Source organism: Cyclopterus lumpus, chromosome 7 (genome assembly GCF_009769545.1).
Source record: "Cyclopterus lumpus isolate fCycLum1 chromosome 7, fCycLum1.pri, whole genome shotgun sequence".
In the NCBI taxonomy this organism is placed as follows: domain Eukaryota; kingdom Metazoa; phylum Chordata; class Actinopteri; order Perciformes; family Cyclopteridae; genus Cyclopterus; species Cyclopterus lumpus.
The window spans coordinates 16,172,546-16,189,002 of record NC_046972.1 but is presented as its reverse complement, the minus strand read 5'-3'; the positions used below and the strand labels follow the sequence as shown (position 1 = coordinate 16,189,002).

Here is a 16,457-nt window from a genome sequence, read left to right as displayed (position 1 = left end):
TCATTAAAGGTCACTCCAGTATAAAAAAGTCATCGTCTTAAGTAAATATGGTATGTCTTAAATCACAACATAGTATATTATGTGTCGATAAACATTGAAAAGTCTTTATCTAGTATGTCTTAAAGAAATCTCAGAAAATGGTATACTATATAGTTTGTCATGAAAAAGTAAATGTACTTGGTGACCTCATAGTTACTTCTGCTTCAGCTCATGGGCTGCTTACCCCACTATTACATACCAGTACAGTTAGAAAACACACAGTCAGTCAGTATTGCAAACTGTTTATTCGTAGTAAATGAAAAGTGTGCAATTCATTCAGTGAGTGGGGAGAAAGAGAGGACGGGGGGGGAGGGGTCGGGACAGTCGATGTCTTTGGTCCATACTCTGGTGGAGGAGATGTCAATGAATTGGTGGGAGACAAGGAAAAGGCACTTGAGTTTACAGTTGTCTCAGAAAAGTTGTCTGGAGGAGGACACATGGTCTACTGAAAGAATGAATGAACTAGATGTTTAACCTCCATTATGCCTACGATGAATATCGTATACAAAATGCCCCATGTGAGCACAACATTATATAGCTACATAAATGTATATACGGTAAGGAATCAGAAAATAAAGTAGGGTGGGATCAAGAAGAAAGAAGAAAACGTGATTCATCCCTTTGGAATTCTTGACAGGCTGAGGGGGAAAACAAAAAAGGCAGCAACTTTAAAACAGGACATAATTATCTTTGGCGAAAACCTAATATTACTACAGTTTGGAATGTAAAACAAAAGAAAAGTGGATAAAGTGAGGCAGACTAACTCTACTCTCTGTGAGTCTTGATTGAACGAATCCAGCACCTCCAGGGCACACTGGAGATATGTGGAATAAAAGCTGATGTGTTTATCTGTCCTACAGCTTTCAATTCAAACTGCAGCCCCCAAAACACCAGTCAATAAAAGTCTTCATCACCTCTGAAAGCATATTAAGAAAAGTTTTTTTTGCTTGTCGAAGTAAGTTTTCTAGTCGAATTGGCTCACTACTAAAGGAACTGAGTGTATATCACAAAATATACTTTTGCTTTTAGTCAAAACATATGTATGTCATTACAGCACATATTTACCAAAGACCGAAAAACAAAGTTAATGCCACAACATTAACCCGCATAATTACTAAAGTAAAAAAGTAATCTCAAATATGAAGAAAAATCTCCCTTTGATCAGAAAACCACAAAGCAACTTAAAAAAAAAAGGGGGGGGGGGGAGAAACAATTTTCTTCCAAAAGACTGCTCGAAGGAAGACGACACATGAAGTAAATGCAGCAACCAGTCTTAGACTACAGCCTTGCAGCTCCACATACTGCATGTACACAACTACAAGATGATAAGAGGTGAGAGCTCACCAGGGGTCCCTGTCCCTTGAATAAGAGCCCACTGCGAGAAAAAACTAACTGAAAACAGGCCGTGTCAAAACATCAGCATTGAGGTATTCACCAGCTGTGGCCACTACGATGAGACTTCACCTCAACAAACAGCCTCAAAGCATCTTGGCAGCCATAGAAAGAAAAGAAAAAAGAAGTGAAGTCAATACAACCTTCCAATGCACTCATCAGTTTGATCAGTTTCTATGTTCACATAGGGGATAAAGTGAAAATATAAAAAAAGGGGAAGATCATCTTATTCTCACGCATATATTTATAGACCGCACGCCCGCTCTACAAGTACCATCTCTAGAAAGGCAAACGTGAAGTCTCTCTGTGACTAAAGGCAAGCGTGTCATTAATATGCCATCCAAGTGCATAGAACAAGAAGAAGAAACGGTGCGCGTGGAAGAAAATTCATCTGAAATGTCAAGGACTAAATATAGAACGGCAAGTGAACAGTTTCCTTTGTTGTGATATTCGTCATCAATAGGTAATGAGCTCTCGTTACAAAATAAGACAGCAAGCCAACAACAGCACACACAATAACCCTGTTGGCCAATGGGAGGGCGATACATTGCCATCTTAGCCAGTATTTAAAAAAGGAAAAACTATTTTTTTTGGGAAATGTGCATATTCATTTTCTTGCAGAGAGTTGGATGATAAGTTTGATCCCACCCTCATGTCAGTACGGCAACAGCTAGCTTTTCTCTGCCTGGCACATAAACCAGAACTACATTTTTACACTGAAGTTATTGTACAAAATAAGCAAATTTGGATTGTGTGACATTAGGCCTGTCGTTTCCAGCTGCTTTTGTGCTAAGCTCACTGTGCGCTGGTGACGGTTTCAAATTAGTCTTCAAATACGAAACTGCTATCCATCTTTTTAAATCAAACTCTTGGCAAGAAATCAAATGAGTCATTTCTCAAATGTCAAACTATTGCTTTCAGAGGGCCCCCTTTGTGTTCAGAGTTACTCTCAAACACATTGACGTCCTAGTGTTAACAAGTTCCCTATGGTTTATAGCAGCCATACAAAAAGCTCTGGATAGCAGTTTGATGGGTTGAATTCTTCTTCCCTTGTAAAGATTAAAAATAGTCTGTAGTGTCGATTGCATGTCTACTAGATCTGTTACTGCTAGAACTACTTTTGCACTTTCACTACACTTTCCATTGTGAAGGCATTGAAATGATTCTGGGTGACAACACAAGAAAAGAGGTGCAAATCAGTGAGCTGACATAAGCAATGCAAAAACAGAAATAGTACTACGAGTTTAACTTCAATAGTGCACAAATTGTTGCATGTAATCACGTCAGTCTCTGGCAGATAGCTTACCTGCAAAAAAGTTCTGTGACAGAGACTGACAATAGCATAGCAATGAGATCTCTCAGAGAGGGCTAAAGATAGAAAGTGTTACCATAACCAGAAAGGGAGGAATGCAAAAGGAAGTATGAATATAGAACAGTGAGAAGGATGAATGGATAGATTTTAGAGAGGTGGCATTACAGCTTAACTGACGGAAATATGTAAACTTGTATTCTATTCTTCATTGAAAGGAGTTAGTAGAGGGGAGACTGTTGAGGGTATGGGGAGGTCATGGGAAGGGGAGTGCAAGGGTTAGTAGGTGGGTTTGATTAAGCACAGGATTTCCAATGTCAAGGGCAGTGCGTCCGCGGAGGCCTTTGGGGCAGCCCGTTATTAGAGGGTCGGTCTTGGTTGTTGGAGGTGGTAGAGGAATGGTGGGGACCTCTTGAGCTGTGCGAGTGCTGGGAAGGACCAGAAGGACCACCGTCACTCTGGTAGCGGTGGTTAGCACGACCAACGTTTCTCTCATTGTAGGAACCGCCGTTATACCTCTGACCGCCCGAGTAATACCCTTGTCCCTGGAAAGTACGCCTGTTGCCCTGGAAAATCTGAGAATTGGATAATCAAAATTCAGAATTAATTACATTGCTAAAGTCAACATCTTTATTTGTCTGAATGAAAACACAACTGCTTTCTCAGCTGACCTGTTTGTTTGGTGGAGGGCGGTTTTCACTTGGCGGGCTTTGGGTCTGGGTGGGAGGAGGAGTTTCCAGCAGGCTTGGGCCGGCGACAGAAGAGGACGTGGAGCTACAACGGGACCGATTTGAGTAACTTGTACGCGGATGGTAAACTGTAAAAGAAACCACACAGTAGTCAGTACAACATGGGACCTGTCTCATGAAGGAAGATTCCTCATTTAATTTGTTGCTACCGTGAGGCACACATATTGGCCAATTATGATATATAATTGATTTATTGGCCACCGTGAGTGTACTTCCAGTCTGCTGACAAACAGCTGTAATTATGGATATGACCTTATAAAAATACTGAAACTTTGAACACAAAAGGAAAAAAATGATACCGCACCTGATCCGAACCCGGAGATGCTGGTCTTCAGCGGTTCAAGATCAAACGTAAATCTCACAGCTCTCCCGAGGTCTTCATCATATTTACGCTCGCTCACAAAGTGCTGAGGGAAAAATTAGAGACAGATTATATTCATCATCAACATGCTGCACAATGCAAAATGTATTTTGTATCATTTAAATGCATTTTTTTTTTTAATTTAAATTATTAGTTTGGACAACAAATGAGCTTTTTAAGTTTGCTTTCAACAGGAGCTCAACAATTAACTCCCATTAGACACGATGAGGCTGTGTACTAAGAAAGAGCCAAGAGAGGCCAAACTGGAGCAGCTGCATTGTTTAAGCACCTTGATGTCTGCACGCAGTTCAGTTAACTGCTCCTCAGACATGGATGCCGACTGGTCCGTCAACCTTCTGAGCTCCTCCGCTTTTTTCTGCCGGGCGTTCAAAATTGACACTGAAACAAAACCAATGTGATCTTTACCAGATATGATACATTTCTTTTGCCCAAGATAGTCCAAAACCTGAAGGTATTCACTTTTATTCAAAATCAGCAAACTGAGAAGCATTTGGTATTGTGCTTGAAAGGTGATTTAAAGGATTAAATCGATTGTCATTATAGCTGCAGATTATTAAAATTATATAATCATTATAATGTTAAAGTTCTCAAAGTCTGTTTCTATAGAACAGATATTCCCAGCAGTCCCAGTAAGTTTCAGTTTTCTATAAGAACTCAGCTGTAATTTGATATGACAAGTACAAAGTACAGCTGACTCAGCATCTAAAAGATAAACAAGGGTCAGAGATAAAGCCATTTTTAAAGCAAGATACTGTGTACACTGCTATTTAAACACCTGGAATCTCTTGGCACAAAAGCTTCATTGGGTCCAGTCAGATGTCAGAGGACTACTCTGGAGGTTTGAATGGCCTGTCATGCTTAGGTTGTAGAAAGTCCTCTTTACAAATAGATGTTATTCTGTATGAAGGGTTTGTTTTTTTACATGGAGAACAACAAACTGTGAAATGGTTCAACTAGACTGAAATGGCAGAAAGAGACAAATGTACCTCTGAGCAGCAGTTCAATAGGAATAGAATAAAACAACATTCATTGGTTACAGAAGCTGGAAGCGTGACATCAAAATGTTCGCAAATTTGAATCGGAACAGCTTCCTGTTTCAGTGTCAAATGCACAACAATCTAGTCGACAGCAAGATGGAATTATCATGTTTCTTCAGCAAAGCTCTTCTTCCAGCTTCACAGTGGAAATAAAGGGTTTGTGTACGGTTAGCACTACTGGAATATCAGCTCGACTACAGACTGACAAATCAGTTTAAACCTCACCAATGTTTTTCTGGCCTGGAAAACAAAATGAAAAGCAGAATCCAAGTTCCAACAGTATTATCACTTTAGTGTTGTTTATCTAAAATTACCAAATGTCTGGTTCCAGCTTCTTTAATTTGAGAATTTTACATTTTATATGATTGTAAACCGAATATGTTTTGGTCTGTTACTCTTACTAAAGGTCATGATAGACATTTCTTTTTTCTATGAAAGGCATTTATAGAGCAATCGATTACCTGGAGTAACAGATTCCTCGATTAGAGCTGATGATCGGTAAGTTGTTAAAATCTTTTCTTCAAAAGAAATATATATTTTGGGTCTTGAATTGTAAGCCGTACAAAAAAATGTGAAGACGTCTTCTTGCTCTTAAGTCAGTGTTGGCAGATGAACTCTGATATTTTGCTAAAGTAAACATAGCAATACTACAATGTAGAAATACTCAAAATAATGTATATATAGTGAATTATAATTATTGATGCATTACTGTGTTCACAACTTTAATGTAATGCTGGAAACGGTGGGGCTAATTTAAATAACCTACTGCTGAGTAGCTGGACAATTTCCCTGTGAATCGTTTAAGTCTTCTCTAAACCTACAATAATACAACATTTGTTTGTCGACGATATGTTGTAATATTATTAACAAGCAGATGTACTCATAAAGTTGTCAAATAAATGTCGTCAAAAGGACAATATTTGTAAGTATAAAACAGCAACAAAATAAAAGCACTGCAGTGCTTGAGTGAATGCATTACTTTTCACCACTAAAGGAAGTTGTTCTGGAAACATTTTCCCTTTTTTCTGACACTATATTGACTAAACAATTAATTGAGAAACTAATTGGGAGATTAATCGATAATTACAAGAAATCAATTTAGCTGCAGCCCTTAAAAATCTGTAGTAGCTACTGGTACTTGGTAACAAGTATTTCCACCATGGATCAATAAGGACTGAACTGTCCTCTTAAATACATATTTTGGGGGATTTAATTGTTGCCGATTGTATGACATAGATCTGAGGTTATACAGGAAAACCTATCAGTTAAACACAAGAATGAGATTATTAGAAGGCACATTGAGGAAACCTGGCTTTTGTAATGTCGAAGAAATACTAGTTTCTTTGCTTTCCTCTCAATCCCCAAATCACCTTGCACAAAGACAGCATTGAGTCTCTGGACACCTGACACTATTCACTTTTTCCAGGCTTGAAACACACAACACTGAGAGGCCAGAATAAGAGAGAATGGCCTACTTGTACAAATATGCAGTCTTGCTCTGTCAACACACACTTTTTTTTTTTTAAAGATTCTCCAGGCCCTTGAATGAGGTGATCATTATATGTGAAGAATACTAACAGCTCCCGGGTAGTATGTAAGAAGCAGGGCTTTAGTTCAGTCTACATACTTGAGAAGATATACAGTACTTACTGGCCTCTGCTTTCACTTTGTCCATTTCTCCCATTAGAGTCACTTCTCTATCCATTAAACTAGAAAAAAAAAGAGAGAATGAGGAGGGGTTAACTTTCTTTCCTTATACTTTACTAAAGAGAGGAACCAAGATTATTAATTAATTCTAATAACATTCAAAATAGAGGCAGCTGCACACTTGGAGATCAGAAATACAGCATCGTCCGAATGATAATGCAAAACAGCAAATGCAATACAATTGAGCAGTTGAGAATTAATACATGAAAGGGGGTTCTACACAGTGTCATTATCAAATGGTGCTTTTTATTATTTTTTATTGTACCACAATTTAATTTCTCCACAAAAGCTGAAGGAGAAAGTTGATTTAAATAAGGCAAAGAAACTAGTGTGGACAATTCTTGATTTTAGGATGCATCGCTATGTGGACATGAAGATTCTGCATCAATGTAAATATATAGTTTGAGTCTTGTTTTGCTGTGATTTACTGCAGCGCTCCTTACTCTCCGTTCTTCATCGAGGGCGGAGCTTACACTGTTAAACATGTCGGGTTAACTGAAACCAAGTAAGAGTAGAAGAACTAGGAGTACGTAAAGGTCCACTGGAGCAGCTCACACTGTAATAGAGGCTCATAATGTAATAATCAGCACATGTCGCATAAAGTAACAGTTTTGTGCATAAAATAATAGGTTTATACAAGATGAGAAAAAAAAAGAGTGCATAGTTTAAAACTTAAAAACAAGAAAATTACTCTTCATAGGAAGGCTTCTGGTTTTTCATGACAGAAGGAGAGTCCTTATGGGTCAAATCTTGTCAAAAAGGGAGATTTCCATGTTTTTATTATAGGGTCAAACATAACAGGTCAAAGAGCAATATAAAACACTGTGCAAGTATTACAACGTAACCCGTATTAAGATAATGTTGCCTTGAAACAAGCCGTCAGGATTTCTATACAATACTTAGACTATTTGACAGTTGTAAATGTAAACAGGATCAGCTGACAGGAAGTAAACAAGAAATGTGCTGAAATGGAGCATTTCAGACATGGGGTGAATAAAGGTATATTCAGACAGACAGTATAATGAAAATTAAGAGTTTTTGAAGATGAAAGCAAGTATTTGGGGTTTCTAGAACATGTTTACAAGTACAAACCTGAACATTAGCATAATATGTCTCCTTTAATGTCAGCAGCTGGATGACATAACAAGCTGTCACTCTACTTTCAGTACAGATTCAAACTTGTTCAGAGAGTTTTCCTTGCTATTTTTGCCTAACATTTCTATTCAAGATTCTTGAGCTGACAATTTGCAGCTTGAGCAAGACGAACACAGCTGCATGAAGTAGCTGGACGCACTTGTGGCCTTTCCCTCTACATCAAGCAGTTTTTGGCCAAGATACCATGGATGAGGGCATGGATTGTGATTGGACGCGTATCATTTAATGGTTCCAAGTAAAAGACATATTAATACTCCATTTTTTCAGTTTTTACGTTATTGTGATCCTCTTACTGAAAAGGCCTATAATCAAGGTTTGAAGAGAAGAAAAGTAGATTTAAATCATTAGTAGAATGTAACTAAGCACACTGACGCTTCTTTCTACTCCACATTTCAAAGGGAAATATTGTATTTGCAACTTCCCTACATAGAACTATCATGAGTATATGTTACACATCGTATTGTTATTAAGTCAATTAAAAAAATCTATATCATCTAAATTTTAAGATTTGTAACAGAAGGAGGCTATGACAGCAGGCTTTTCACCCCACCTTGAGTGTGGCAATCAGGAACACACAAACCACGGATGTATTATGAGAACTGGTACGGGTGCTGGTAATGCTACCCCATTCTGCTTCTACAGACCATACAAGCTGACTGAGGAAATGTTATGGATCAAATTCTGGATAATACGAATATGATAATAAACTCAGGAACTTGGAAGTCCCTTCTACGCATTTCTGTTTGCGTTTTCAGTAATCAGGACCCCCCGCGATTAAGGTTTCTGCACCATTGGAAAATACCACCCCTGAAGAAGGAACTTTTTTTAGCTACTTGATCCATCATACAATAACTAACATTCTTTAAAAAGGTTTTTGGTACCCTGGAAAAGCTCCTGCAATGGAAAATTAGCCCTCACAGGGTTTTGTTACACCTCACTTTGCAACATGCTCAAATATCCCATTACATTAAGATTCAACTACAGCCATGAACAGAGGCAGATTTTAGAAGAAACATGCTCACCAGCTCAGGAGCTCAGCAAACGTCTGCTTCATCTTCTTGATTGAGGAGTCCATCTCCTCCTTCACCACTATCCTGTAGCGAGTCAGTGATGCGGTGCATCTCTGCAGGTCCTTCACAGAGCGGTCAATGTTGGGAGCTGAGAGGGAAACGTTATCTTGATTTAGGCACACGTTGAAGAAGAGCTACAAGACATTTTGTCCCAGATTGGGTTTTACCTGTGTCTTGGTAACAGCACGCCATACCGTATTAATCCATGATGTTCAAAAATAGTACATGCAAGACAAGAACATTTAAGAGGTATTTGGTGTCTAACCCATCTTCTTGACTCCCGATGATCCTTGCTCATCAGTGGTTGGTGGAAATGAGGAAGTGGTTGGATTGGAATTTGTGTCTAGCCTGTGTCGGTTTCTGTTGCCTCTAGGACCCTGGTGATTCCTCCCTCCTTGCTTTAAGGGGGGGCTTGGCGCGCTACTTTGACTTTCTGCTTCTGCACCTGTGAGAAGACGGATGGCTTTACAACACGTAAAGTACGTATTTCCAAACTAACTTCCCCCAAAAAACCTGCTTAAGATAGAGATGAGTCAAATTAGTCCACAAGTTGGCCAGAGTAATTGGCTCTTTATAAAGAAGTGCAAGAAAAGTCACCAAAAATATTGTTGACAATTTAAAAAGAGGAGAAAGTGGTGAGATTTGATAGGATAATTTCTAGAAATAAATTGTTAATAAGAAATGATTCAGCCATTCCTATTTTTGCCTTTCTCATTTATAAGAGCTGTGATTACCGGTGGTTTCGGATGTAGCGGGTTCAGAGTCCAGCTCAGCTGCATCCAGGGAGGCAGAGTCCAACTGTTCACTTAGAGAATCAAGCGACTCTCCAATCCATGACTGATCCGTTGTTATGAAAGCCGTTCACCCTCGTCCTTGCCCTCGTCAAGTGGTGTGGCCTCAGGTGGAGCAGGCTCTGCTGAAGCCTCTGGCTGAGGCTTGGGCTTTCTTTTTCTTCTTGGGCTGAACAAGGAGATATCAATGTCAAACCTCATTGTTGAAATTCTCTTTGCTTATGATCTCTATCTTAAATCGGAGTTGTGAGTCAGAACAATTTCAGGGCACACAGGGAAAAGAAAGATAAGCTGAAAATGAATTAATGAAGAGCACTTTGAACACACAGCCATTTCTTTTAGATAGAGCGGCCATGATTACGCTCACATCAACAAAGACACGCTCAAGATGCAGCTTTCAGGTTCTCACCTTCTTTTTGCCGGTAACATTCCACTCCTTCAGGATCTCAACTGCACTGCCTGTGGTGTAAAGCAAACAACATTTATATCGACGGTGCTTGAGTGACTTATATCTGAATACACTGAGGTTGTATTAATAAGGAACAAAGCAGTGTGACAACATTCTTGTTCTGTAATTACACCTGCAAAACTAAGAGGCGTGCAAATGACGCTCAGCCTTCTGTATGCAAAGCACGGCATGCATGAAAAACTCTCAAGGTCTTGTTAAGCACAAGCAATGTGGGCGGCATGCCAGGTCTGACTTCAATTCAGTAAACCAACAAGGTAGTGGTGTAAATATACAAGTATAATTTTTATTTTTTCTTCATGTAGTATAGTTATCACGATTTTCAAGACCTAATAATTGTTTTAACTGTTGTACTGTGAAACAAATATATTTTATCCTCTGTGTGTTAGGATGCTGCACCTGATAGGTAGAGTGGTGAATAGGTATCTAATAATGTCAAGGTGTTCAGTTGCTGATGCTTTTAGTTTAGTTGTAAGTGGATCTATCGGTTTAATGGGGAAGTAATTATTTATAAAAAGGCATAGAGGCCCATAATTCACATTCTTGAGATCCAACGGTGACATCTTCATACCTTCTAAGAACGCTTGAACGGCCTTGTCAACACAGTTCTCAAAATGCTGCAAAACCAGTACAATCTCATTGTTACTTTTGTTGGGCACCACAGCCCTGACGGCACTGATCTGTAACAGAAGAAAAAGCACAAAGGTATTAAACAAACAGATTTTAATCTTAAAAAAAAAGTCAAGCAACAGCACCAACCGGAGGATGCTTACCCTCCTACTTTGAATGGGTGAGCTTGTCATCGCTCAATCTGACAGCAAGAAAGACGATTCATCGGAGTCAATACGCCTGATGATAAAACTCACCCAGAATCACAAATGGGCTTTTCGGTCTGCGTAATGATGTCGGTATGACATAATGCTCAGAATCAATAGTCACAGCCAAAACAAGCTTCCCCCTACATTTCTGACAGAGGTCACCAGTGCTTCTCTGAAAAGGTCAGAGATTTTCAACAAGGAGCAGTTGCAAACAAAAAAGGCGTAGGGCTCAGGAAAAGATGCTGGGTGCAGCACCTTTTCTCTGGGTGGCTGCATCCCTCTCTCCTCATTAAGAACAATTGAAAAAGATGCTACTGCTCAGAGAAAAAATAAACGCTTTATGGACACAGGCCGTTTGTAGTTTATGTGCATTATATTTTTGAAGCTCCCTGACAAAAGCCAGAGAACAGAGAAAAATCGTCACCGCTTAGCACTTGGGTGCCACTGGCACATTCCAGATATCTAGCAGGGTAACTATCTGGACCTATTGGTGAGTCTTTAAGAGAGTGTAAGAGCCATGTTATATTGTCTAAAATTGTAAATTTGACTTTTATTGCAAAAGTAATGCGTGTTATGCCCTTTAAATTGTTTAAATATATTTTAGTTTTCATGGAATAAACTACTTTTAATGCAACTACGAGCCTCTTCATTTGTCTAAAACTATGCATTTTTCATTTAGCGATACTATAACTGCTGCTCTTCTTCCGACAACTTCCCTCTTGGGTTTATGGTTGCCAAAACTGCTGTGCAGAGGGCAGAACTAATAAAACTAAATATCGAGGCTGAGGGGCGAATCCACCAACACAGAATGGAAATGGTTGACTTTTTGGAAGAGATTAGAATCCATTCATATTTTAATTTTGGACCAAAAAATGTACCTTTTACAAAAAAAAGTTCCAGTAATGCGCACCGTGTATACTTCTTACCTTCTCCTTCATCCTCTCAGTTGTTCCTCCCTGGGACATGGCCATGTTTGACCGAGTGTCAAATACCACACCCGATGTGTCTGGAACAAAATCACAAACTCCATTGTCTGTTCAGGCCTTGAATCCTATTTGCAATTCATTGTCGATTATAATTTACAAAACAAACAACCACCAGGAATCTTAAAAAATTTCCTGGAAAGAGTCGTCAGAGACCGTTTATTATAAATGTGTGCTTGGGGGGCTATTTGTCTTAAAAAGCAAGTAAAAAGTTGAAACTTGCAATGCCATTTTTATCTACTTGTAATTAATTAATCTATTAATTTGTAACATAAGTCAATCAATCAATCAAATTGACTTATCACATTAGTAGAACATTGATTTTTGATTTGTTTAATGTAGGCATAATTGGTCCAACTTTGGTTACCAGTAAAAGCAGCATGCACAAGTGAAAATAAAAAGAAACTCTTCTGTGCCTGAAATGTCTTTCAAGTTTCTTTCATCAAGTATAATAAGCGTAAATAATAAATAAATATATATTTCCAACAGAGGTCTGAGGACAATTTTTTTTAAACTACTAAACAAAAGCGGACAGCGGAGTATGAAAAGTCAGGGGAAAGTCCAAAGTTAATCTATGGCCATTTAAAAACGAGGGAAAAAATGCTGGCAGAGCATTCTGGGGAAAAAAAGCCACGTAAAAGTTGTTTTCCCGGTGTATGAAAGTAGGTTAATGTTACTGTAAATCTCCACAGCATTATCAGCACCCGATGCTGATATTGAGCCGATAGGAACTGAAATAGCTGGATCGGATATTGTGACAATGGGGACGATATATTCAATACAATGTTTATATACTATATAAATGATATACTGTACAAGTACTGTAGTCTGTTAGACTACACTTGTAATTTTAGGACTAAATTAATGATCAATTATGCATTAGTTTATTCATTATTTTATCTTAAACTATAATTTAAACTTAAACATTCTTCAACTAAATGCTGCAGCCATTTATACAACAAATTACATATTTCATGTGTGTGATTGTACTCTAAACATATTTAATAACATATACATTTTTATTTTGCTAATGTCTTTAAAAAAGTTAATACATACCCTTCTGGTTTTTCTTTGCCATGTTGTCTCAGGCCACACTTGGTTAGGTACTTCCTCAAGACTGTAATGACACTTCAAATATGCTTAAGATGGTGTTCAAATAAAGGCTCCAAGAGTTGTCAATATCACTTTGTTTTTCTTGTAAGACAAGACGCCAATAAGGCTCACAACTTTTCTCCACCAAGTTGATCCGAATCTGTGGGGGGAGGGGCAGAGAGAGAAACAAAACTGAAAACGATTTTTCCCCATGAACTAGAAAGTAGAAAAGAAACAAGTCCCAAAAAATTAAAAAGTAACTGTCACAATCCTGAATGAACCAGAAATGCAGATACCAAAAATCCACTTTTGTAACATCTGAACATATGAAAGCAAATGAAATCAATTTCCTCTATAAATGAAAAACAGGTTTTCAATAAGTTATTGTCTGTCTGGCAGAGCATTCTTGAAAAAAAAAATCTGTAGTTAATATTGTCCTTGGCTGAAAAGCAGCATTTAGTTTGGGGGAGGGGAGGATGTTAGCAGGACTTTAGAGAAACACATCTTTGAATGGTAGTTCCCTTTTCTCAGTTCTCTGCAGGAGTGGTGGGTGATAATGCTGTAAGGGCTACACATAGCAGGGTAAATAATATAAACCATTGCCTTTTCTGGAGACGATGATGGAAGTGAGCATTCTTATATGGGCTTGTATTGTTATTTTACCACTGTGCAGCACTTTGGTCAACTTTTGTTGATTAAAACATACACTTGAGCCATTTCGCCTCCTTGTCATCTCTGTTGAGAGTTGCACAAGCACAGTAACAATCGGTACCCACTATGTTCAGTGCAATTTGCTTAAAAATACCTCAACCAGACCTCCGACAATCTGGACTCAATTGTTGATAGGTCAGCTGTTTACCAACTGTTAGGTTTTGCTTTCTGACACAGGTTTTCTAAAAAGTGAAACTTACAAACTATACAAACCCACACCCTGCTGATTAGGACTTGGCATGTCACACAGTCCTGGTTACACAACAACCTCTACATACGTCAAACTAAGTAGAAGCACAATCAACACGACACTGCAGCAGGGGCTCATGCAAAACACTAGGATGCATTATGTGTATCAAGAGGGATGGTGCATGAGTCTTGAAGAGGGTGCCAGGTGCACTTGTGATGCAGCTCAGAAGTGCTCACTCAGCACTGAAATAAACTGGGGACTGAAAAGTTTGAGGTTGGCAAATAAGGTGGATGTGTGAAAACCTAGAGGGTCTTCTGTCCAGTTGGAGACGCAACAATTAGTTGACCAACTGTCTGAAAAATATTCCTCAATTATTATTACAATCGATTAATCATTATAGTCAATTAATGCCAAAATGACAGAAAATGCTGTTTTTCTGCTTTCCGCTGTTTTACATAATATTAATGTGAAGATCTTTGGGTTTTGGACTGACAAAACAGGAAATTTAAAAAGACATCAGCTTGGACTTTGAAACTGGGATGGACATTGTTCTTAATTGTCTGACATTTTATAGACCAAACAATTCATCCGGAAAATAGTCTCTAGTCATAGTAACATAAGTCAATCTCAAATAAGTCTTCAGTTTTCATTGAAGGTCCAATATGCATATATATATATATATATATATATATATATATATATATATATATATATATATATATATATATATATATATATATATATATATATATATATATATATATATATATATATATATTTTTTTTTTTTTTTTTAAATCACCAGAGCCAAATCATTTCTTCTGACAAACAGGAATAAACCAGGTACATCTGTATCCAAAGTCGTAGTACTTAAAAATGGAGCACTTCTTAATCCAGGCCATTAAACTAACATTAAACATCCTAATTAAAACAGTTAACGTTAAAGTTAAAGCTAATCAGATTGTGATCCCTGTCATTACTCGTCGCAGTTAAGCTACCATCTTAAAAAATATAACGTAACGTTAATTCAAAGTCCGTGCAATTCGTCAAAGCCTCAGGGTGGCTGTAAAAAACATTTCAGATATCCATGGTTTCCTGCAATCACAGCAACAACACACACACAATCCAACCAATAGCCAACTTAATGTTAACGTTAACTAATAATGTTACACATCCTTGTGAAACAGGACTTATTCAAACAGCACATATTTCGCAGCCTTCCAGCTGAGCGTCGCACGAGAGGGTTCACGTAACGTTATTAGGCTGAAGTCCGGAGGTTACGTTCACGTTAGCTTGCTAACATCCCCTCACGTCTGTGTGATTAGCTGGTGTCTGCGCTACTAACCTCAGTGATGTCCCATTACATCCTCAACACCAACAATGACTAAATGAACCGTAAACGTCTATTCTATGCACGCAGCCGTAGCTAGCACGCAGCTAGCGGACAGCTTTTATTTGTCAACGCTCTGTTGTCACTCACATTGAAGCTAACCAAACCTCAACGTTAGCTGCTCAACTTTAACGTTAAACAGCGACGCTACGAATAAAGCTGCGCGCATTAGATCCGTGATTAGCTCAATGTGTTATGTATATACATATTACTGAATACGTACGTGGTGTTGTCAAGAAAACTGAACAGTCAATTCTGCAAACAGGCTCCCACTGACTCCACCGCCAGCCGTCTATAATGCCAAGTAGTCTGCTGTGGGCAATGGTTTACTCGACTAGACTCCATCGGGGTTGCCAGGTTAGGTTCAAACAACCTCCCTTTTTAACAAGCAGTTTTGAAAACTCGAGGGTTTCCCAGTCCATTGATATACAAAAGCTCTGCATATGAAAACACCAAGACAATAATTGATCAAATGTAGATACAAATAACTAATTAATTGGTGTGTTGTCTGTATTAATGGTGACCTTGCAACATATGGCCCATCTAGGATAGTAGACGTTACTTTACCCTCCAGTACAATAGTCTTACTTAATTGCACAAAGGGTACACGTCTTTCTTTGTGTATGACTCGTGAAAAACTTGGTGACAAACAACTATGTTGTGGCGTTATTTAAGTGGCGTTAGTTGTTCCCTGATTTTAGAACTAGGACAGAGAAACTGGGTTCACAGATTGATACTTCTGTGTCTCAGGTCTCAGACATAGTTTCCAGCACGATCATTATCAGGCTTATTTGGTAAAGTTGCAGAAAATGATGTGTGGTCACAAGTTTATATCCCCAGTGCAGCCGGAAGCTCACGTTTAAATGGCCAGTGCAATAGTTTAGTATTGTACATATAACCCCATGCAAGAAATGTTCCTGAACATTTCAGGGATAAACTGCATGTGTTATAGGGACTTAAGAGATGAAGAACAATAAGAATGGTCTAAATCAATACAGCAGACACCAGAATATTCTGGGTGACTTTCAATCCACATAATGGGTCAGTAGACAAATATAGGTTTGTATATAAAGGTACATATGCTATCATATATTATATCATTAGATTATTATTACTCATGTGTTAATGTAAACGCATAATTCTACTTGTGTAATTGGCTAGAGTGGAGTTTAATTAT

General features: G+C 38.3%; 1 protein-coding gene across 1 annotated transcript; it reads right to left on the bottom strand.

Moving 5' to 3' along the window:
* Window positions 1-265: 265 nt before the first annotated feature.
* Window positions 266-15,616, bottom strand: spats2 (spermatogenesis associated serine rich 2). The gene is given in 15 exon segments (XM_034538419.1): window positions 266-3,315; window positions 3,412-3,557; window positions 3,794-3,896; window positions 4,140-4,249; window positions 6,559-6,617; window positions 8,793-8,928; window positions 9,106-9,285; window positions 9,575-9,668; window positions 9,670-9,705; window positions 9,707-9,799; window positions 10,041-10,090; window positions 10,669-10,777; window positions 11,842-11,921; window positions 12,955-13,150; window positions 15,504-15,616. Coding segments are annotated over 14 exon segments (1,476 nt in total). The 5' UTR covers window positions 12,977-13,150; window positions 15,504-15,616; the 3' UTR covers window positions 266-3,057.
* Between the last annotated feature and the right edge of the window lie 841 nt (window positions 15,617-16,457).